The 16434-nt window shown below is 56.2% G+C and overlaps 1 protein-coding gene across 4 annotated transcripts in view; it reads right to left on the bottom strand.

Moving 5' to 3' along the window:
• Positions 1–827: 827 nt before the first annotated feature.
• Positions 828–16434, bottom strand: part of FLT4 (fms related receptor tyrosine kinase 4) — a 42722-nt gene continuing 27115 nt past the window's right edge. Inside the window, exons 18-31 of one of the 4 annotated variants that reach the window (XM_039223586.1) lie at positions 15909–16013; positions 15424–15537; positions 15168–15256; positions 14886–15036; positions 14283–14377; positions 13569–13691; positions 12348–12459; positions 10456–10555; positions 10056–10161; positions 9403–9548; positions 8095–8215; positions 6928–6989; positions 2642–2741; positions 828–1113 (exon numbers count right to left, since the gene is read on the bottom strand). In XM_039223586.1, the coding sequence (XP_039079517.1) occupies positions 1087–1113; positions 2642–2741; positions 6928–6989; positions 8095–8215; positions 9403–9548; positions 10056–10161; positions 10456–10555; positions 12348–12459; positions 13569–13691; positions 14283–14377; positions 14886–15036; positions 15168–15256; positions 15424–15537; positions 15909–16013 (1451 nt within the window). In that variant the 3' untranslated portion in view covers positions 828–1086. Of the gene's footprint in view, positions 2742–6927; positions 6990–8094; positions 8216–9402; positions 9549–10055; positions 10162–10455; positions 10556–12347; positions 12460–13568; positions 13692–14282; positions 14378–14885; positions 15037–15167; positions 15257–15423; positions 15538–15908; positions 16014–16434 lie in introns of all 4 variants that reach the window. The other 3 variants (XM_039223585.1, XM_039223584.1, XM_039223583.1) reach the window with 3 other exon arrangements.

The raw sequence follows: 16434 nt of genomic DNA on the forward strand, positions 1-16434 counted from the left end.
TCTCTTGACCTTTGCTGGGGTCCTTCTTATCTGCTCCCCTGGTGAGGTGTCCCCTGCCTGTCCCCGACATATGTGGCCCCAGCCCCAAACCAGGTCTAGGGGTCATCGCTGGCTCTGCCTCTTGAACCCCTGAGGCTGCTGCTGGGCCACATCCATATGGCCTCAATCCGGGCCCTATCCCCTGTGTCAATCCACAGCTTCCTCTATGCCAGCCGTTCACCTGGGAAGGGAAATCATACAAACATGGCAGGGCCGTGGAGGGCCTTGCCACACCTACCTGGCTGGAGCACATCTCTCTGTGGGTGACTGGAGCTGGAGTCCCAGCTCAGACCTGTCTGATCTTGGCGTCCAGATACACACTTACTTACACCAGCGAGGTGACCTGAGTGTGCACTGCACCCCTCTGGGCCTGCCCCCTGTGTGTGATGGGGGTGGTCGAAGGCAACTTCTAGGCCCAGTGAGACTAGGGGACTTGTGGCAGCCTGGGTCAGCCTGAGGCAGCATTTGGCTCTAGTAGGTGGGGACAGAGATCTGTGCCACTTTGCCCATAGAGCAGACCTTTGAACTGTTTATAGGAGCTTCCTGGCTTGGGAAAAGCAGCCAGGCCTCCTCGTGGTTCCCAAGCGCCCCCTGCTGGTGGCTCTAGGGAACTGCACAGCTGGCCGGGGAGGGCACCGGGGGGCCAGCCGCCTCTGATGCCTGTTCCTTTGCAATGCCTGTTCCTTTGCATTGCCTGTCCAGCAGCCTCGTGGGGCTGACGATCCCATGAGAAGAAGGCTGGAGTCACATATTCATAGACAGCTGGGACTTAGCTGAGAACCCATTCATTGTAACTCAAAGACTGGCATCAAATTTATTATTATCTTTTGTTAAATATTTTAGATCATTTCAGGACACATGGTCTACAAGGACGTAATGGGTTGTCTTCCCAGTTTTGCGTGTACAGTTATGTGACAGGAGGAGAGGTGACATAATCAGGTGGTATGCACGTAGGGAGGGTCCTGGGGGGGGCTGCCCCTGCACCTGCATCACGAGCCTTGCTCCTCTGGACTTCCACCAGGCAAACCTGGGACTCACATCTCCCAGTCAGGTGGCAGCATAGGAGGAGGGCCATTGGGGACAGCAAGGATTACAATCACACGTGCATTCGACATGTTTAAAAGACACAATACACAATGGGCAGTGGGGAGGTGTTCTGCTCGCTGCACGGCCGCCTGTCCTGCAAGCGCCTCGTGGGGTGGGGGTGGGATGTCAATCTCCATGGTGCTAATTGGAGAAGGGTCTCTCTCCTGCCGGAGGTAGGGGCGACTGGGCAGTGGGTTCTGGAATGGGGGGGTGGCCCGGGCAGACCAGCTCCAGCTTCCAGGGGGTCCTGGCTGCCCCGCTGTGAGAGCACAGGCTTGACCTGCCAGGGCACCAACAATGGGCACAGACCAGGGGAAGGACACAAGGTCCTCCCTCCCTGGGGCCACAAGAAGGTCTGCTGACAGCCTCAGGGCACAGCCCAATGCCGGTGGGTCCTCCGGGCCAGCACCAAAGACCTTCCTCAGTGGGTCCCCTGGTGTTTGCTTCTCATAAGGCCATTCACAGCTTGGAAAGTGCCTTGAGTGGCAGAGGGAGGACCCAGAGGGAAGAATCAGGCGTTTCTCAAGCTGGACAGCTCCGGGCTATCACCTGGTTCTTCCACATTTGGGCCAGGCAGGTGGGGCTGGGGCCCTCCTCCAGCAAAAGTGAGCCACGATGGCCTGTGCTATGTTGGCACCTGACTGGGGGTCAGAGGCGAGAGTTGTCTGGATTCAGAAAGACCTTCCCTGGGCTCCCCTTGGACTAAAGATTTGAAAAGTAAATTCTTCACAGCAGCGCAAATAGTCTTTGAAGTTCTAACAAATAAACAATCCGTAGGGCAGTTCTCAACACCCAGTGGAAGGTGCCCTGTGACCGTGACGCTTGGCACTGCAGAGACCTCTGCCCCTGGGAGGGTGAGCTGTTCGGTCAGCCCAGGAGAGGACACCCCACCCCCAATTCCTCACTTGTTGTTTGAGATGGAAGTACAGAGCCCTCTCTTCAGCCCTGGAGAGGCAAGAGAGCCATTCCCACTGGACTAGGTGCAGGGGCTGGTGGGGCCAGACCTGGGAGACCACAGTGCAAGTCTGGCTCCACCTCTGTCCCCGTGACTCTCAGACCCACAGAGTCCTCGTCAGAAATCGGGGACCATGCCTCCACCCAGCATGGTGGGCGAGGGCAATCGGGGCTGGCCCCGTGGATGTTGGGCTACATGGAATCTGAGTCTGAACAGAAGAAGGCCCCGGGGGATCCAAAGGGTAGCCTGGGGAAGGCGTGGTGATGGAGTTTGGGGAGCCCTGGAGCCTGGGTTTTGTTCTCCCTACCTAGGGAGGAGGAAACGCCTCCTGGCTCAAGCTGAAGGAGAGGAGTTCCCAACCTGGGCCCCCGACCCTCTGCTCGCCAGCCAGGCGTGCCCCTCCACCCTGCGCCAACGGTCAAGACCCAGGGTCTCAGGGACCTCACCCGGGTGCCACACTCAGTAACAGTTGTCTGAAAAGAAGGGTGCGCAGGCAGATGGCGGGCAGTCCCCCTCATCATGCGGCCCCACCAGCTCCCCGTACTCGCTGTTGTAGAACACCTGGCCTCCCTGCGCCCCGCGGTCCGGCCGCCGCCGCCGCCCTTGGGTGTCAGAGTGCGTCCTGGTCACGTCCACATTCCGGCTTGGTCCTTTACAGCTGCTGGGACAGGGAGGGTGATGGTCAGTAAGACTAGAGGACAAGAGGGACAGGACCCTGGTGGGGGTCTGGTCGGAATCAACAAAGACACAACCGGAACACCAAGTGAGCCCAGAGCACACAGCAAAGCAGGCTCATGTGAGTGTTGGCAAACGCTGGAGCTCTCTCTGTCCCAAGCCTGGGCATGGGACAACAGAGAACACCCCCACGCTGTGCCCCTGGACCCGTTTCTCTCCCAAACCCACTCATCTCTGTGAATGCACCGATGCTGGTTCAGTGGCCCAAGCCCCTGGGCGACACCCTTTCCTGAACCCCTCACCTACAATCCACCCAGACGCCCTGAGTGTTGTAACTGCAGAATGCGTCCATGCCCCTCTCTGCATGCCCTGTCTTGCTCCAGAGCCAGGGGCAGCCTCAGATGCTCTGCACTAACCTGGTACATCTCTCCTCTCCCAGCCCCGCCTCCCTAGGGCCCCCTCTTCAGAGATCCTTTCAGCCAGAGAATGTCCTTCTCCTGACAGACCCTCCAATGGCTTTTTGTCACTCTCAGGATGACGTCAAGCTCCTCTCCCTGAACGTGCCAGCCCTGAGCCCAGCCGACAGCCCTGCTGATGGCCCGATGACGCTCCCAACTTTGCTCTCACTTTCTTCAAGAGTTTTGAAAAATGTTGCTTCATTGCTTCTGGTTTTAATTTTGCTTTGCATGGTGCTAGGCCTGATGCCAGACTTTTTTTTTTTTTTTTTTTTTTTTTGCTTCATAAACGACTCAGCCTGGGGCGCCTGGGCAGCTCAGTTGGTTGAGTGGCCGACTTCAGCTCAGGTCATGATCTCAAGGTTCGTGAGTTCGAGCCCCACATCGGGCTCGCTGCTGTCCGCACAGAGTCCACTTCAGATCCTCTGTCCTCCTCTCCCTGCCCCTCCCCACTTGAGTTCTCCCCAAAATAAATAAGAATTAAAAAAATAAATGACTCTGCCTTTTTGCCTGAATTTCCAGAATGTTTACCTTGAAAGTCTAACAGTTCAACTAAACTATGCATCCAAGCCCAGTCTTCTGGGGCAGTTTTCCCAGGCCCTCTTCCGATATGTAGATTCAGTTCTTTTATTTAAGAGGTTTAGCTTGAATTACAAGTTTAAAACACTAGGTCTGTTTGACTGTCGGCATAGGCTTCCTTGGAGATTCCAATCTTACATAGATTGGGTCTTTTCCACTCAACTACTATGCTTACCAACTTTCTTTCTCATCTTTTTTACCTCTTTATTTTGGTTTTATTTTCTTTTGTCTTTTCATGTCCACATTCAGTGTCTTTCTCTGCAAGGAGGAATTGATCATATCCACTGATCCTTGGGCACTCCCTCTCCTGTCTTCATTTCTGAAGGGATTTCTCCTGTATTTCAACTTCTTTCCTGAATGTAGTCAACCACCTTTTCATACCTTCACACTGCTCATTTCCATCTGCGTGTTTGAGTTTCCGATTCCTGGTGAGGGTCCTTTGTTTAATTATGTATTTAATACACCAGAGTGTGTGTCAACTTTTCCCTGCTACTACTTCTTTTTTTCTTTTTTGAGTATTTATATCTACATTCTGATTGTTTTATTCCTATAACTCTGTATGGATAGTGATTATGTGTTTTCTGTTCATGATTATTCATGCTGGGATTTCCTGGACTAGAGGTATCTGGTGATCCTATGGAAGGGGCTGGGGATGTGGGGGGCTCCCAAGGTTTTTCCCTTAGAAGTGCTGCACTAGACCGCATCTATGGTGTCACCTTGAATTCCTTCAACTGCATCCTCAGCAAAGGCTCCATTCATGTCCTGTATTGTATTGCCATTTGTGGCCACTTGTGGTTGCTGCCGCGCAGCCCAGGGCTTCCACATCTTCCTCTTGCCTACACATTGGATGACACACTGCAGGGGGTGATCTGGCATCCTGAGTGGCCCCTCCAAGAGCTGGGTGAGTGACCTCGAAGTCAGAAACCCGTGGGGTGAGTGCTGATTGGTGGTTCACAGGAGACAGGAAAGGGCTGGGCAGATAAGCTCTCTCCTCTCTGCACAGAGCCCTTCAAGGTACATTTGATCCTGGCACCTGTTTGGATAATGTTCCACGTGTCAAGTGAATGCACCCACCAGGTGACCTGCTGTATCTCTTGGTGGCTGGCTATGCCATGCTTCCTAGCAAATCCATGCGAAGAATAGTGCTTTCCGTTGCTGCTACTGTGAGGTGCAGCTTCTGCAATAAATGGTTTCCTTGGGTGTGTATCTGTCTTCTGGATTCTTGCTTCTGGAGGACTCATCTGCAGCTTTCTTCCTCTTTCACCATGGAGCACTCACTTTCAGAAGCAGTTCCTCCCCCAAACAGCTGCCCCTGGTGCCTCAGACTTGCCCTGGAGCCCAGCTCTCCTCCACCAGATCTCTGCCTCCTCTGTTATCTCCCCAGTTTGTTTGTCCTGAAGACCTTATCACACTCCTCTCTCACGGGACAGTCCCTATCTCACTCTCCTTCCGCCAGGACTCAGGTATGGCTCTGCTGGCCATTGTGCTGAGTTCCCTACTCGCAGATAAACTCGAGTCTCTCTCTTGGTTATGTCACAGGCATGGGCTCTGAGTGGCCTTATTCCGGTGTTGTTTTTATGAAGATATGTGGAGATTAGAACTTACGGAGCAATCACCCTCTGGCTCACGCTCTTACTGAATTATCTTTCTTTGAGATAGAAAATACTGTTTGGTAGAGAAACATTAGCCAGAAGCTATTTCCAACAATACAATTAACATTAATTTTCCAAAACGAGGTTACTAATAGAGATCACCTGATGGAATCAAGAAAAACAAAAACAGAGGCCAAGATGCATGGTATTGATGCAGTAATCATGGCTGGGTGTGTGATCCCACAACCACCAGCATTCACAGCACTGCAAACACACCCTTTGCAGGCTGCTGGGAAAATATCCAATAGTTGGTTAAGCTGCAGACGTCATAAATACAGCTACCAGAAAGGTGAACAATAGCATCGACTATCCTAACATGATACAAATAAATACTTGTGGTCTAGGGTGAAATATTCACTGATGACCTCATCTAGTGATTAAAAAATAGCAGAGGTAGAAGCCGAGATTTGTTCCGGAAAACTGAGTCAGATGACCAAAGAAGGGCCTCTCGAGACAGACACAGATGTCAAAGGGAGAAGTGAAGGCTGTGAAGAAAGTGGAGAAGAGCAATGTTTTACAGTATTGTAGCTCTTGTCATCATTCATTCATTTCAACATGGGGCCTGAACTCACGACCTCAAGATCAAGAGTTGCACGCTCCACTGACTGAGCCAGCAAGGTACCCCCTAAGTCCTGTCATTTAAACAGCTATGTGCAGGGCGCCTGGGTGGCTCAGTCGGTTAAGCATCTGACTCTTGGTTTCGGCTCAGATCATAATCTCTTGGTTTTCTGAATTAGAACCCTGCGTTAGGCTCTGAGCTGGCACGGTGGAGCCTGCTTGGGTCTTTCTCTCTTCTCTTCTCTCTCTGCCCCTCCCCTAGTTGCGCTGTCTCCGTCTCTCTCAAAATAAAAAAATGAACTTAAAAAACCCCAGCAATATGCAAGTCAACTAGTAGGGTAAATAGGTAGACATTTAACTATTTCATCTATACTCTTAAAAGATTAAACACTCAAGTTTTTTTGGGGGGGCTGCTATCATCTTGCACAAAGGGAGGCCATCTATCTAGGTCACCTTCTGTGCAGGCACACAAGGATTTCTCTGTAACCATATTCTTATCAAAATAGGACACCAGCCAGCTCCACGTCACAGGATCTGTTTGTCTCCTGCTGCCACCGAGCTTAAATGATGGGGTCCTGGGGATGGCCGGGGCACTCCCTGGCTGCAGGTGTATATGTACAGTGGGCATGGAGGCTCATACTCGGTTCACAAAGGGCATTTGTCATATGGAAGGATGGTGTAGGGGACCAGCACCAGGTGTGCTGGGTCGGGATGGTGATGGGGGTGGGGGCTTCTTTGGGATGGCTGGTGGCCAAAGGCCTTGAGTTCCAGAGCAGTTTGCTTTGAACACACAAAAAGGCAATAGGGAGCCATGAAAGGGTTCAGGTAAGACAGTGAAGGGCACACACAGGCCCAGCTTTGCCCTCCTGGCCCCTTGCAGGGAAAGAGGCTCTGGAAGCCCTACCTGAGCCCACTTTCTTGTCTGTACCTGCTCTCCAGCTGCTCAAACTCCTCAGAGGCCAGCACCATCCCACTGTCCGTCTGGTTATCCTGTGTGCAGAGAACAAGCCGAGGCTGGAGGCCTCCCTGATGCCTGTCTGCAGGCAGCTGCCCACCCCCAGCCAGGACAGCATGGCACAGACCTGCACTGCTGCAGACTTAACACCTGTGCTGTGACAGGCGAGCAGAAAACAGGTGTCCACTCCTCACTGGAGTGTGCAGGGGAGGGTATGCCCCTGTCATGGAGGGAGAAACCTAGGTCTGGGGCGGGGGAGCAGGGGCTGTGCTCGGCCGGCACTCAGGAGCTGGCAAAGCTGGGATACCCTACGCTGGGCCATGTCAGTACTCAGGGTGCAGGAAGAGCAGGGACACAAGGAGAAACGGGGAGAACATTGAAAGAATCTGGCAGCTCATAGTGTGTAAAAATGGCCTTCCTGGAGACACATTCCAGATTTAGCGGGGCTCATCACCCTTAGATCATGCGTGACATTCGTTTTGAATTGCATGGAAGGGAACAGCACTCTATTCAGAGCTGGGGGCCCCTGACATCTTCCTCTGGCCCCTGGCGACATGAGCACTCACTGACCGGGCCCGTCCGGAGCGAGGCTGGGATGGGAAGGTTCTTGGCTGTGTGTCTGGGAAATAGGCTGAGTGGGGGAGTCTGCGCCTTTACAAAGTGCACACGCGGGTTCCAGCCTCACTGGCATGATGGGTCCACTCTGCTTGACTGAATCCGAGGAAACAGCTATCCCCTGAGCCCTGTTCCCCAGCCTCCTCCTCTGGGGACACCATCCCCTTCCCTCTGGCCACATGGCTTGGGGGCCACCAAAGGGAACCCCTAACTCAGGCTAAGCTGACAATAATCATCTGGGACAGGAAGCTGTCTTTCCACTGGGTTTCAATGCTGTGTGAGGGGGGACCCTGTGTGTGTGAGGAGGGCACAGGGGGAAGTGGCTGAGAGATGGTGGCATCACAGAGGCATACAGACCCCAACATGCCCCAGGTGCAATAGAGGACTTGACATTTCAAGGGACAGTGGGCACCCTTTCCTGAGCGACTTTCCCCTGCCGGCCTCAGGAGTTGCTGACACCTCCTCCCAGCAGACGGAGCCCAGCCACCCTGATGTGGGGTGCAGGGGCCCACCGGCCCCACTTACCACAGAGGCCTTGTAGGTCGTCGGGGTCATGGGAAATTCTTCGAACGTTTTCATCCTGGAGGAGCCCTGGGTCTGAGTCCCTCTGGCCAGGCACCCGGGAAAGGACACACAGTTGTAGTATCTGTGGGGATAAAATGGGGAGTGCTGAAGAAACGTGGCCCAGAAAGCTCTCTCCACCTCTCCCTCTGCCCCGTCTCTTCCCAGGAGGACCCCAGGCCTGGGATGAGAGTATGGGGCCTGGGTGGAGTGCTGGTCTAGGCCCCCCTCAGGCGCCTCCTGCAGCCATTCACCACGCCCCCCACCCCCACCCCCTACCCCAATGCTGAGGTGTGTCTCCTCTCCTGTGTGCAAGAGAAAACCTCCTGAGGTCAGTGCTGGGAATGGCATGGGATCTGAGTGCAGAGCACCCAGCCTGGGGGCGGGAAGGTGGCATGTTGCTGGTGAGAGATGTAGGGAGGCCTTCACCCCAGAAAGGGCCTCTTGGTGCAAGGCAGGCCGTCTGGTGAGGCAGCTGCCACCTGGCCTGTATGTGTGGGTATGTGTGCATGTGTGTGCCCATGTGCACATTCGTGCATGTGTTGGGGTGGCTGGTGGAAGGAGTCTGGTGGGCACCAGCTGGCTGTTCCTTTCCCCAGGTCTGACGCAGCCATCGGCAAGAGACCTCTGATTCAGAACTCTGGGAACTTATGCTACCATCTGAATCCTGAATACGGGTTAGTGACAAGCCTACCCTGCTCCCAGGATCCGAAATTTCAAACTAGGGGGAGGTGCCTGTAGGGGCAACGAGCGCCAGAAGCAGACAAGGCTGGAGAGTAGAGAGGACTGGGGTGGGGGTGGGGTGCAGAGAAATCGAAGTCGAAGTCTATATGGCCTTGGAGGGGCCCCAAGGCTAACCAGGCCCTCCGGGGAGCCACTGTCACCAGGACTGTCTTAAAATCATGGTGCTCTTAGGGTGCCTGGGTGGCTTAGTCGGTTAAGCATCCAACTCTTGATTTTGGTTCAGGTCATGATCTCACAGATCGTGGGATAGAGCCCCATGTCGGGTTCCAGGCTCCCAGTGCAGAGCCTTCTTGGGATTCTGTCTCCCTCTTTCTCTGCCCCTCCTCTGCTCACTCTCTTTCTCTCTCAAAGTAAATAAGTAAGCATTAAAAAAAATTTAAAAATAAAATCACTGTGCTCTTTGAGTTGGTCTCTCAAGTCCTTGTACTTTGCTTTTCCTTGGTGACTAACAAGAATAAAGTATACTCTGTCGGAACTACTTCCTCCCTGCCTTGGAGGGATCCCTGGGCCTGGGGCAGGGTGGCTGACCTGGCGGCCAGGCTGTGCCGGTGCAGGCTCGGCGGGCTGTCCTCGGTATCAGCCTCGGTGACGTGCAGGGCCGTGGTGGACGTCTGCAAGAAGCTGCCCTCCTCCAAGCTCTGAGAGCTGCAAGGGGCCATGCAGTCCTCCTCCTCCTGGTGGGAATGGCAGAGCCCACCAGGGTCAGACACCGCTGTGCCCCCTCAGCCCCTACCCCTGTGCTCAGGGATGCTGGGGCTCCTGACCAGTGAAGTTCTGTGCTGCAAGGTGCTCTGAGGATTAAGTGAGCCTGCCTGGCAAATTCTCCCAACAGCCCTCCCAGGTGCCCCACTTATAAGGAGGAAGGCACAGCACGGGCAATCCCAACCCAGGGTCCCCTCTTTTGGGGCACAGTTGGTGCTGTGGGCACAGCCCCTGCTCGCTCCTCAAGACCCCGGAGCACCAGGGTGAGCTTGAGCTGGCTTTGCTCTCTGCACTCCCAGGTGCATTGTGGGAGGGAGACAGAGTCAATGGTGGGTGCAGGGGGCAAGGCTTGCAGACCCCCTAAAGACCAGCCCAGGGCTCCTCATGGCCCAAGATGGGCTCTGACCTTCTGCTTGATGGCCCTGGCATTGGGGGTCAGAGGTTGCTGCAGCAGGACAGGATGGACAGAGAGGACTTACCTGTCGGCTCCCGCCTTGGAGCAGGTCCCCCAGGATCTCCACCAGCTCCGAGAACGCAGGCCTCTCCTTGGGGTCTCCTGACCAGCAGCTCAGCATGACGCCACGTCTGTGGGTAAAGCTGGCTGCTGGCCTGTGGTCTGAGCGCACCCGCACCATGCCCCAGCAGACTGCCCAGCTCCCTGGTCTAGCCACCTTCCCCCCCCACCCCTACCCCCGCACACCCTGTCTCTTCCACCTGGGGCAGGGTGGGGGAGAGCTGTCCACCACCAATGGGTGGGTCAGGGGTGGAGCAAGGGACTCCATCTGCAGGCCTCTACCCCAGTTCTGACCCCTGCCTGCATGCAACACCCTCCACCCCTGTGACCTCCCCAACACCTGCAGAGCCAGTAGGGAAACTCACATGGCAGGAGTGGCCAGCTCTGGGGGTCTCATCCGTGTGCCCTCTTTCAGCCGCTGACAGAACTCCTCATTGATCTGCACCCCAGGGTAGGGAGAGGCCCCTGATGGCAGGAACAGGGTGAGGGAGGGGCGGGTGGGAAGCAGGCACCCACTGCTCAGTCCAGCCCCCCCACACCCAGATTGGCTCTGTCCTGGCCCTTTATGGCGGGGGGCTCGTCCTGCTGCTCCCAGGCCTGAGGTAGGGGTGGGGGCTGGCCAAGGCTCTCCTGACCTCCTATTATAGTTCATCATTAGGTTAAAAAAGAATGATGGATGAAAACATGGTTCCCGGGACCCCCAGGGTCAAGGAGCCACACTGAGTCAATGAAGCCAGGCCTGTCACAGGGACCCCTCTTCTGAGACACCCTCCCCGGCCACCCAATCCAACCCCTTCCTAAATCCTGTAGCTTCACCTGCAAACATAGCCAGGATCTAACCACTCCTTGCCCTGTAGCACCTTGCCTCTCCTGACCACAGGGAAAATGTCCCCAAAGAGCTTCTCAGCCTCCCTGTGCCCCTGAGGGCAAGCCACACAGCAGCAGGGCGATCCTTTTTTAAAATATTTTATTAATGCTTATATATTTTTAAGAGAGAGAGAGAATGCAAACAAGAGAGGGGCAGAGGAGAAGGAGACACAGGATCCAAAGCAGGCTCCAGGCTCTGAGCTGTCAGCACAGAGCCCAATGTGGGGCTCGAACCCACGAACCATGAGATCATGGTGGCCTGAGCCAAAGTCGGACACTCAACAAACTGAGCCACCCAGGAGCCCCAAGGACAATACTTTTAATTTTTTTTTTTTTCTAAGAGAAAGAGAAAGAGTGTGTGTGCGCCTGTGTGCGAGCGGAGGAGGGGCAAAGAGAGAGGACAGCAGAGGATCCAAAGCGCGCTCTGAGCTCATAGCAAAGAGCCCAGTTTGAGAGCCTGAAGCAAGGCTAGGACTCAGGAATCATGAGATCATGATCTGAGCCGAAGTCATATGCTTACCATTGAGCCATGCAGGCGCCCTAGGGGTGATTCTTTTAAGACAAGAGCTAGACTACTCTCTCCCTTGCTCAAAGCCCTGAATGGCTTCCATGAGACTCAGACTGCAGGTCCTCACCCCGGCTAGCTCACAGGTCACAGACCACCTCTCCTATCCCTGCTGCATGTCCTGATGCCCCTTCTTCACGCCCTGCCCACCTGGCTGCCCCCTAGCCCTGGACTGCTGTCTTCCCAAGCCCGTCTGCCCTCCCCCGGCCCCTACATCAGCCAGACCCTCCCCTCCAGCTCACACACGACTGTCTGTCCCCTCTGTGCTCTCCAGAACCTTGGGTTTTTAGTAATAGTATTCATGATGGCTGCTCTTTAGTTCTTTTACTTCTCCATTTGTTCACCGCCCAGCTGCGCCCTAGTGTGGGGGCTTCATCTTTGTCCCAGAGGGGGTCCACCCAGGGGTTCCACGAGGAACTCTCCTAAGTATGTACAATCCTTGAGTGAGCATCCAGTCTCCTCCAGGATGCCCCCTAGCCTTTGAAGGTAGGAGCCACATCCCCAGTGACTGGTGAGGAAGGGGCTCATCTGGGGAGGTGATGATCTGGGGGACCCGTGAGGCCTCTCCTCTGGGACCTGCGGTGTCCCTGGGGATGCCTAGTAAACATAGGCTCTGTGCTCACGCAGACCGCAGCACCCTCCACCCTCTGGAACTGGAGCCAGGGTGGCCTACGTTGGAGGCAGAGGGGAGAGGTGGAGGGCTCTTAAACCACTCTATGTGCACTCCTCTGGTCCATGGGCCCCCTGCTTCACAAGGGCTCCCTGGTGTGACCTGGAGTCTAGGAGCCTGCCTCTCCCCTCCCCCACACCCTGCTGTGCACTTACCCAGGGAGAAGATCTCCCAGAGCAGCACGCCAAAGGACCACACATCACTCTGCGTGGTATACACTTTGTCAAAGATGCTCTCCGGGGCCATCCACTTCAGGGGCAGCCGGGCCTGGGGGAGGCAAAGGGAAACTTGTACCCATGGAGGGAGGGAAGAAAGGGAGAAGGCCAAACACTTGGGCAGCCCTTCTCTTGCCCCCAGTCTCCCCAGAACTCCGGAGCCACATCCCAAGAAAGGCCTTGGGCCCTTCCCACCCCTTCAGTGTTCAGAAGACTCTCACAATTGGCCCCCACCCTGTAGGTACCTGATGTCTTCATTGAAGGCTTCTGCCCTGCTGCTGTTCTCCTGGGTCTGTCTGGGCCCCTTTCTGCCCCTGTGCACTCTTGGGGGGGGGACTTGGAACCCCTCCTCTTCCAGACCCCGGCCCAGCCTCTGGAAGAATGGGAACCCTGCACCCCCTCACTATCCCCTCATCTGCTCACTTGGTACTGACACTGGACTCTGGGCATCACTCCTGACCACTCCTCCTGTGGCTGCTGATGTACCTCCCCCATCATCTGTCTCTCTACCTCTTGTGGCCTCTACCTGGGAGCCCTGAGGGCCACGGCCCCTTCTGGCTGGCCTCTGCCTCCACCTCAGCACCTCTGCTTCCCTCTCCTCATGGCCTGCAGAGGGGGCTTCTGGAAGCCATATCGGTCTCTCCCCTCCAGCCACCTCCACTCACCCATGAGTGAGAATGAAGGGCCAAAGCCTTCTGTAGGGCGGCTACGCAGTCAGGGTGGCCCATCATAGTCTAGACACGTCATGCCCATTGCTCCCTCTCTAAGCCTCTTCCTTCCTCCTCCAGGGGACAAACCCCAAATTAGTGCCTGCCTGGCTGCCTCTGAGTGCCACGGATGAGACACATACTGCCCTCATCACCCATATACTTTTCTGTGACCACCCTGCACCAGTTAGGGTCCACCTCTGCACGCGGAGCCCGCCAGTGTCCACCTACTAGACAAAGGCATGGGGCCAAACACAAGCTCCAGCTGGAACACCGCGGGCCCTGCTCCTCAGTTCCTGTCTCTGCTCTCCTGCCGCACGTGCCCTGGTGGGGCCTCTAAGGTCCGTGTAGGCTCTCAGACCTTCCATGTAGAAGGCAGTGAGTGCCCCACCTGGCTTCTGGATGGGAGATCCGTGCCCTCACCCCCTGCCCTCCCTCTGTGGCCTGCACTCACACTGCCCTTGCGCACGTAGTCAGGGTCTTTGTAGATGTCACGGGCCAGGCCAAAGTCACAGATCTTCACCACGTCGCTTTCGGACAGCAATATGTTCCGAGCAGCCAAGTCTCTGTGGATGCACTAGGGGCACGAGGAGGCGCCAAAGGGGTAGTCGGCATAGGTCCCCGGGGCCCACCCATGCCCGACTCCTGCTCTTTTGGGGATAAATTTCTTCTTCTTCTTTTCTAATCTTTTAAACTTTTATTTATTTACCTTGAGAGAGAGAGAGAGAAAGCATGAGCAGGTGCAGGGCAGAGAGAGCAGATAGAGCGAGAATTCGTGCCAGTATAGAGCCCGATGTGGGGTTCCAACCCAAAAACCATGAGATCAAGACCTGAGCTGAAGTCAGAGGCTTAACTGACTGAGCCACCCATACCCTTTGAGGATGCATTTCTATGCTCCCCGGGACTCTCCAGGAGAGGCTCGTGGAACTCGAGGGGCAGCAGAAGAGGCTGTGGGGTGGGACAGATTCCACCTCCAGTTCTGCTACTGACTAGCTAGAGGTCTCGGGAAATCACTTCCACACTCTGCAAAGTTTCCTCATCTGCAAAGTGGAAGAAACATCCCCTGACCACAGCATCACTGTGGGATGAGCTAGGACAGTGTGCGTCTTGGCATGCTGGTAGGTCTGCACCCTTCTCCCTTCTGAGGGGCCTGATGGGACCGTCTCACCTTGCGTGAAGCCAGGAACTCCATCCCTCGGGCCACCTGGAAGCTGTAGCAGACAAGGTCTTCCATGGTCAGTGGGCTCAGCCACAGGTCCTGGGCTGCACAGTGGAGGGAGGTGACCTCAGGAGGGGCCCCTTCCACAACTCCTATCTTCCACCCCTCATCAGAGGGAGCATTTGTTGACCAGCCCTGGCTGTATCCCTCCTGGTTGGGCCTCTGAAGCCCCTGGCATAAGCTCATGAGCATGTGGGTCCCCTCTCCTGCCCCTCAGCATCACTCTCTCCGTGACACCCACTAACTGCTCCCAGAGTAGTGAATATTGTTGCATCATGGACCTTTGCATCTGCTACTTCTTCCTGTTTGCTCCCACCCTTTGTCTGGAAGGCTAATGCCTAGACATCCAATGATGCCCAAGTCAAACGTTAAAGTCTCTGGAAACCCACTGCCCCGGTGGTGTCTTCCCTTACCAAGGAAAAGCCCATTACACACTCTGCCATGTAAGCCCCTACAGGAAGGCCTGCAGCCAGCTTATCCCACAGTCTCCTGATCATGCGGCATCATTATGCCAGCCAGACTTTTCTGGGCAAGGGGAAGCCAGGCTCTTACCTTCTTGGACCGGAGGGGCCCTCCCTGCCCCGCCCTTGCCCATCAGGAGCCGGGAGAGGAGGGCCCTGTCGCTGCTTCCAGGCCTCCTCCGGTCAGCCTTGGCGCCTTCCACCATGGCGCGGAAGCGTCTTCGCTGTTCAGGGGACTTCTCCTACGTATGCACAAAGTGGGTCTCAGGGGAGCTCTGCCACCCGCGGCAGAGGCGCTCCCCACCCTCTAGTCCACCTTAGCGTCCTTCGGGTCCCCGGCAGAGCTTGGGACACTGGCAAGGCGCCCACTTACAGCATAGGGGTTGAAGGCCTCCCGCTTGGCACGCAAGAAGTTGGAGAGATTGCCGTACTTGCAGAATTCCACTATCACCATGAGGGGGCCTAAGGCAGGGTAAGAGCGCCGCGCGCGTGGACCGACGGCAAGGTGGAGGGCGTGGCACCGCAGCAACGCCCCACTCCCCAGCCCTCCTGCCCCGCCCCGGTCCCGCCCACACGAAGCCCAGCAGGCCCCTCCCTTCAGGGGACCGGGGGCGCCACGAGCTCCTCACCATTGGGCTTGGTGCATGCCCCCAGGAGGTTGACTACGTTGAGGTGGTTGCCAATGTGGATTAGGATCTTGAGCTCCGACATCAAGGCGCGGTGCTCACTAGCTGTGGCGCCCTCTGGAGGGGATATGGGGGCTTCGCGGGGTTCCCGGCCTGCCGCCTCCCCCCACCCCGCCGCCGAATCCGGGCGCATCCCTGTCCCACCCCCACCCTCACCCCCGCCACTGGCTTCCCTAAGGTGCAGCTAGAGCTCGCGCGCATGGGCGCGTAGGGTCCCCAGCTTGTCCTGCTCTCTTCTTTGAGGCTGGAGTTTCAGGGGGGATTGGGAAGCATGACACAGATCTGAGCCCCAGGCTTCCATGAAGAACCCTGAGTGAGCTTCTGGCTCTGAACCTCAGTTTCCCTTCCTGCACCACAGCCCTGCCAGCCCACCCAGAGCTGCTGCCCCTAGCTATTCCCAACACCTCCTCGACCCGCCGACCCCACACCTTTCAGCATTTTCACTGCCACAGTGTCACAGCTGCTGCCCTTGTTGATTCCAAAAGCCGAGGCTTCCACCACCTTCCCGAAGGCCCCATGGCCGAGGACTCTCCCTGTGGGGGCAGGGAGCCGGCTCCAGGTGAGCTGTATGAGGGCGAGGGCGAAGAGGGATGGGCAGCAGGGGCAACCCTGGTGAGGGGCCAGGAAGGAAGGCCCAAGAGGGGGAGGAAAATCGGGAGCCTCTCTGCCAAACAGGAAGAGCGTGGAGACCAGGAGCGTGGAGACCAGGAGCGGGAAGAGAGGGAGAGGAGAAGCCGACCGGAAGGCATTGCATCCTCTCCCAGCAGGTGCGATGGGCCCACCCAGCTCAGAGCTGCAGGAAGTGACCCGGGGGGCCTGAGAACTGAGAGCCCTGGCCAAAGTTCTTGGGATGCACGCCCAGAAGGGCAGGTCAGGCCAGGTGGGGGCCAGGCATGACTTTCTGGCCTGAGAATGGAGGGATTTCAGCACTTCAAAGGCGAAGCCCATCTGTGT

The sequence above is a fragment of the Hyaena hyaena genome, unplaced genomic scaffold (assembly GCF_003009895.1).
Source record: "Hyaena hyaena isolate Hyena2069 unplaced genomic scaffold, ASM300989v1 scaffold_1385, whole genome shotgun sequence".
NCBI classification, from domain to species: Eukaryota; Metazoa; Chordata; class Mammalia; order Carnivora; family Hyaenidae; genus Hyaena; species Hyaena hyaena.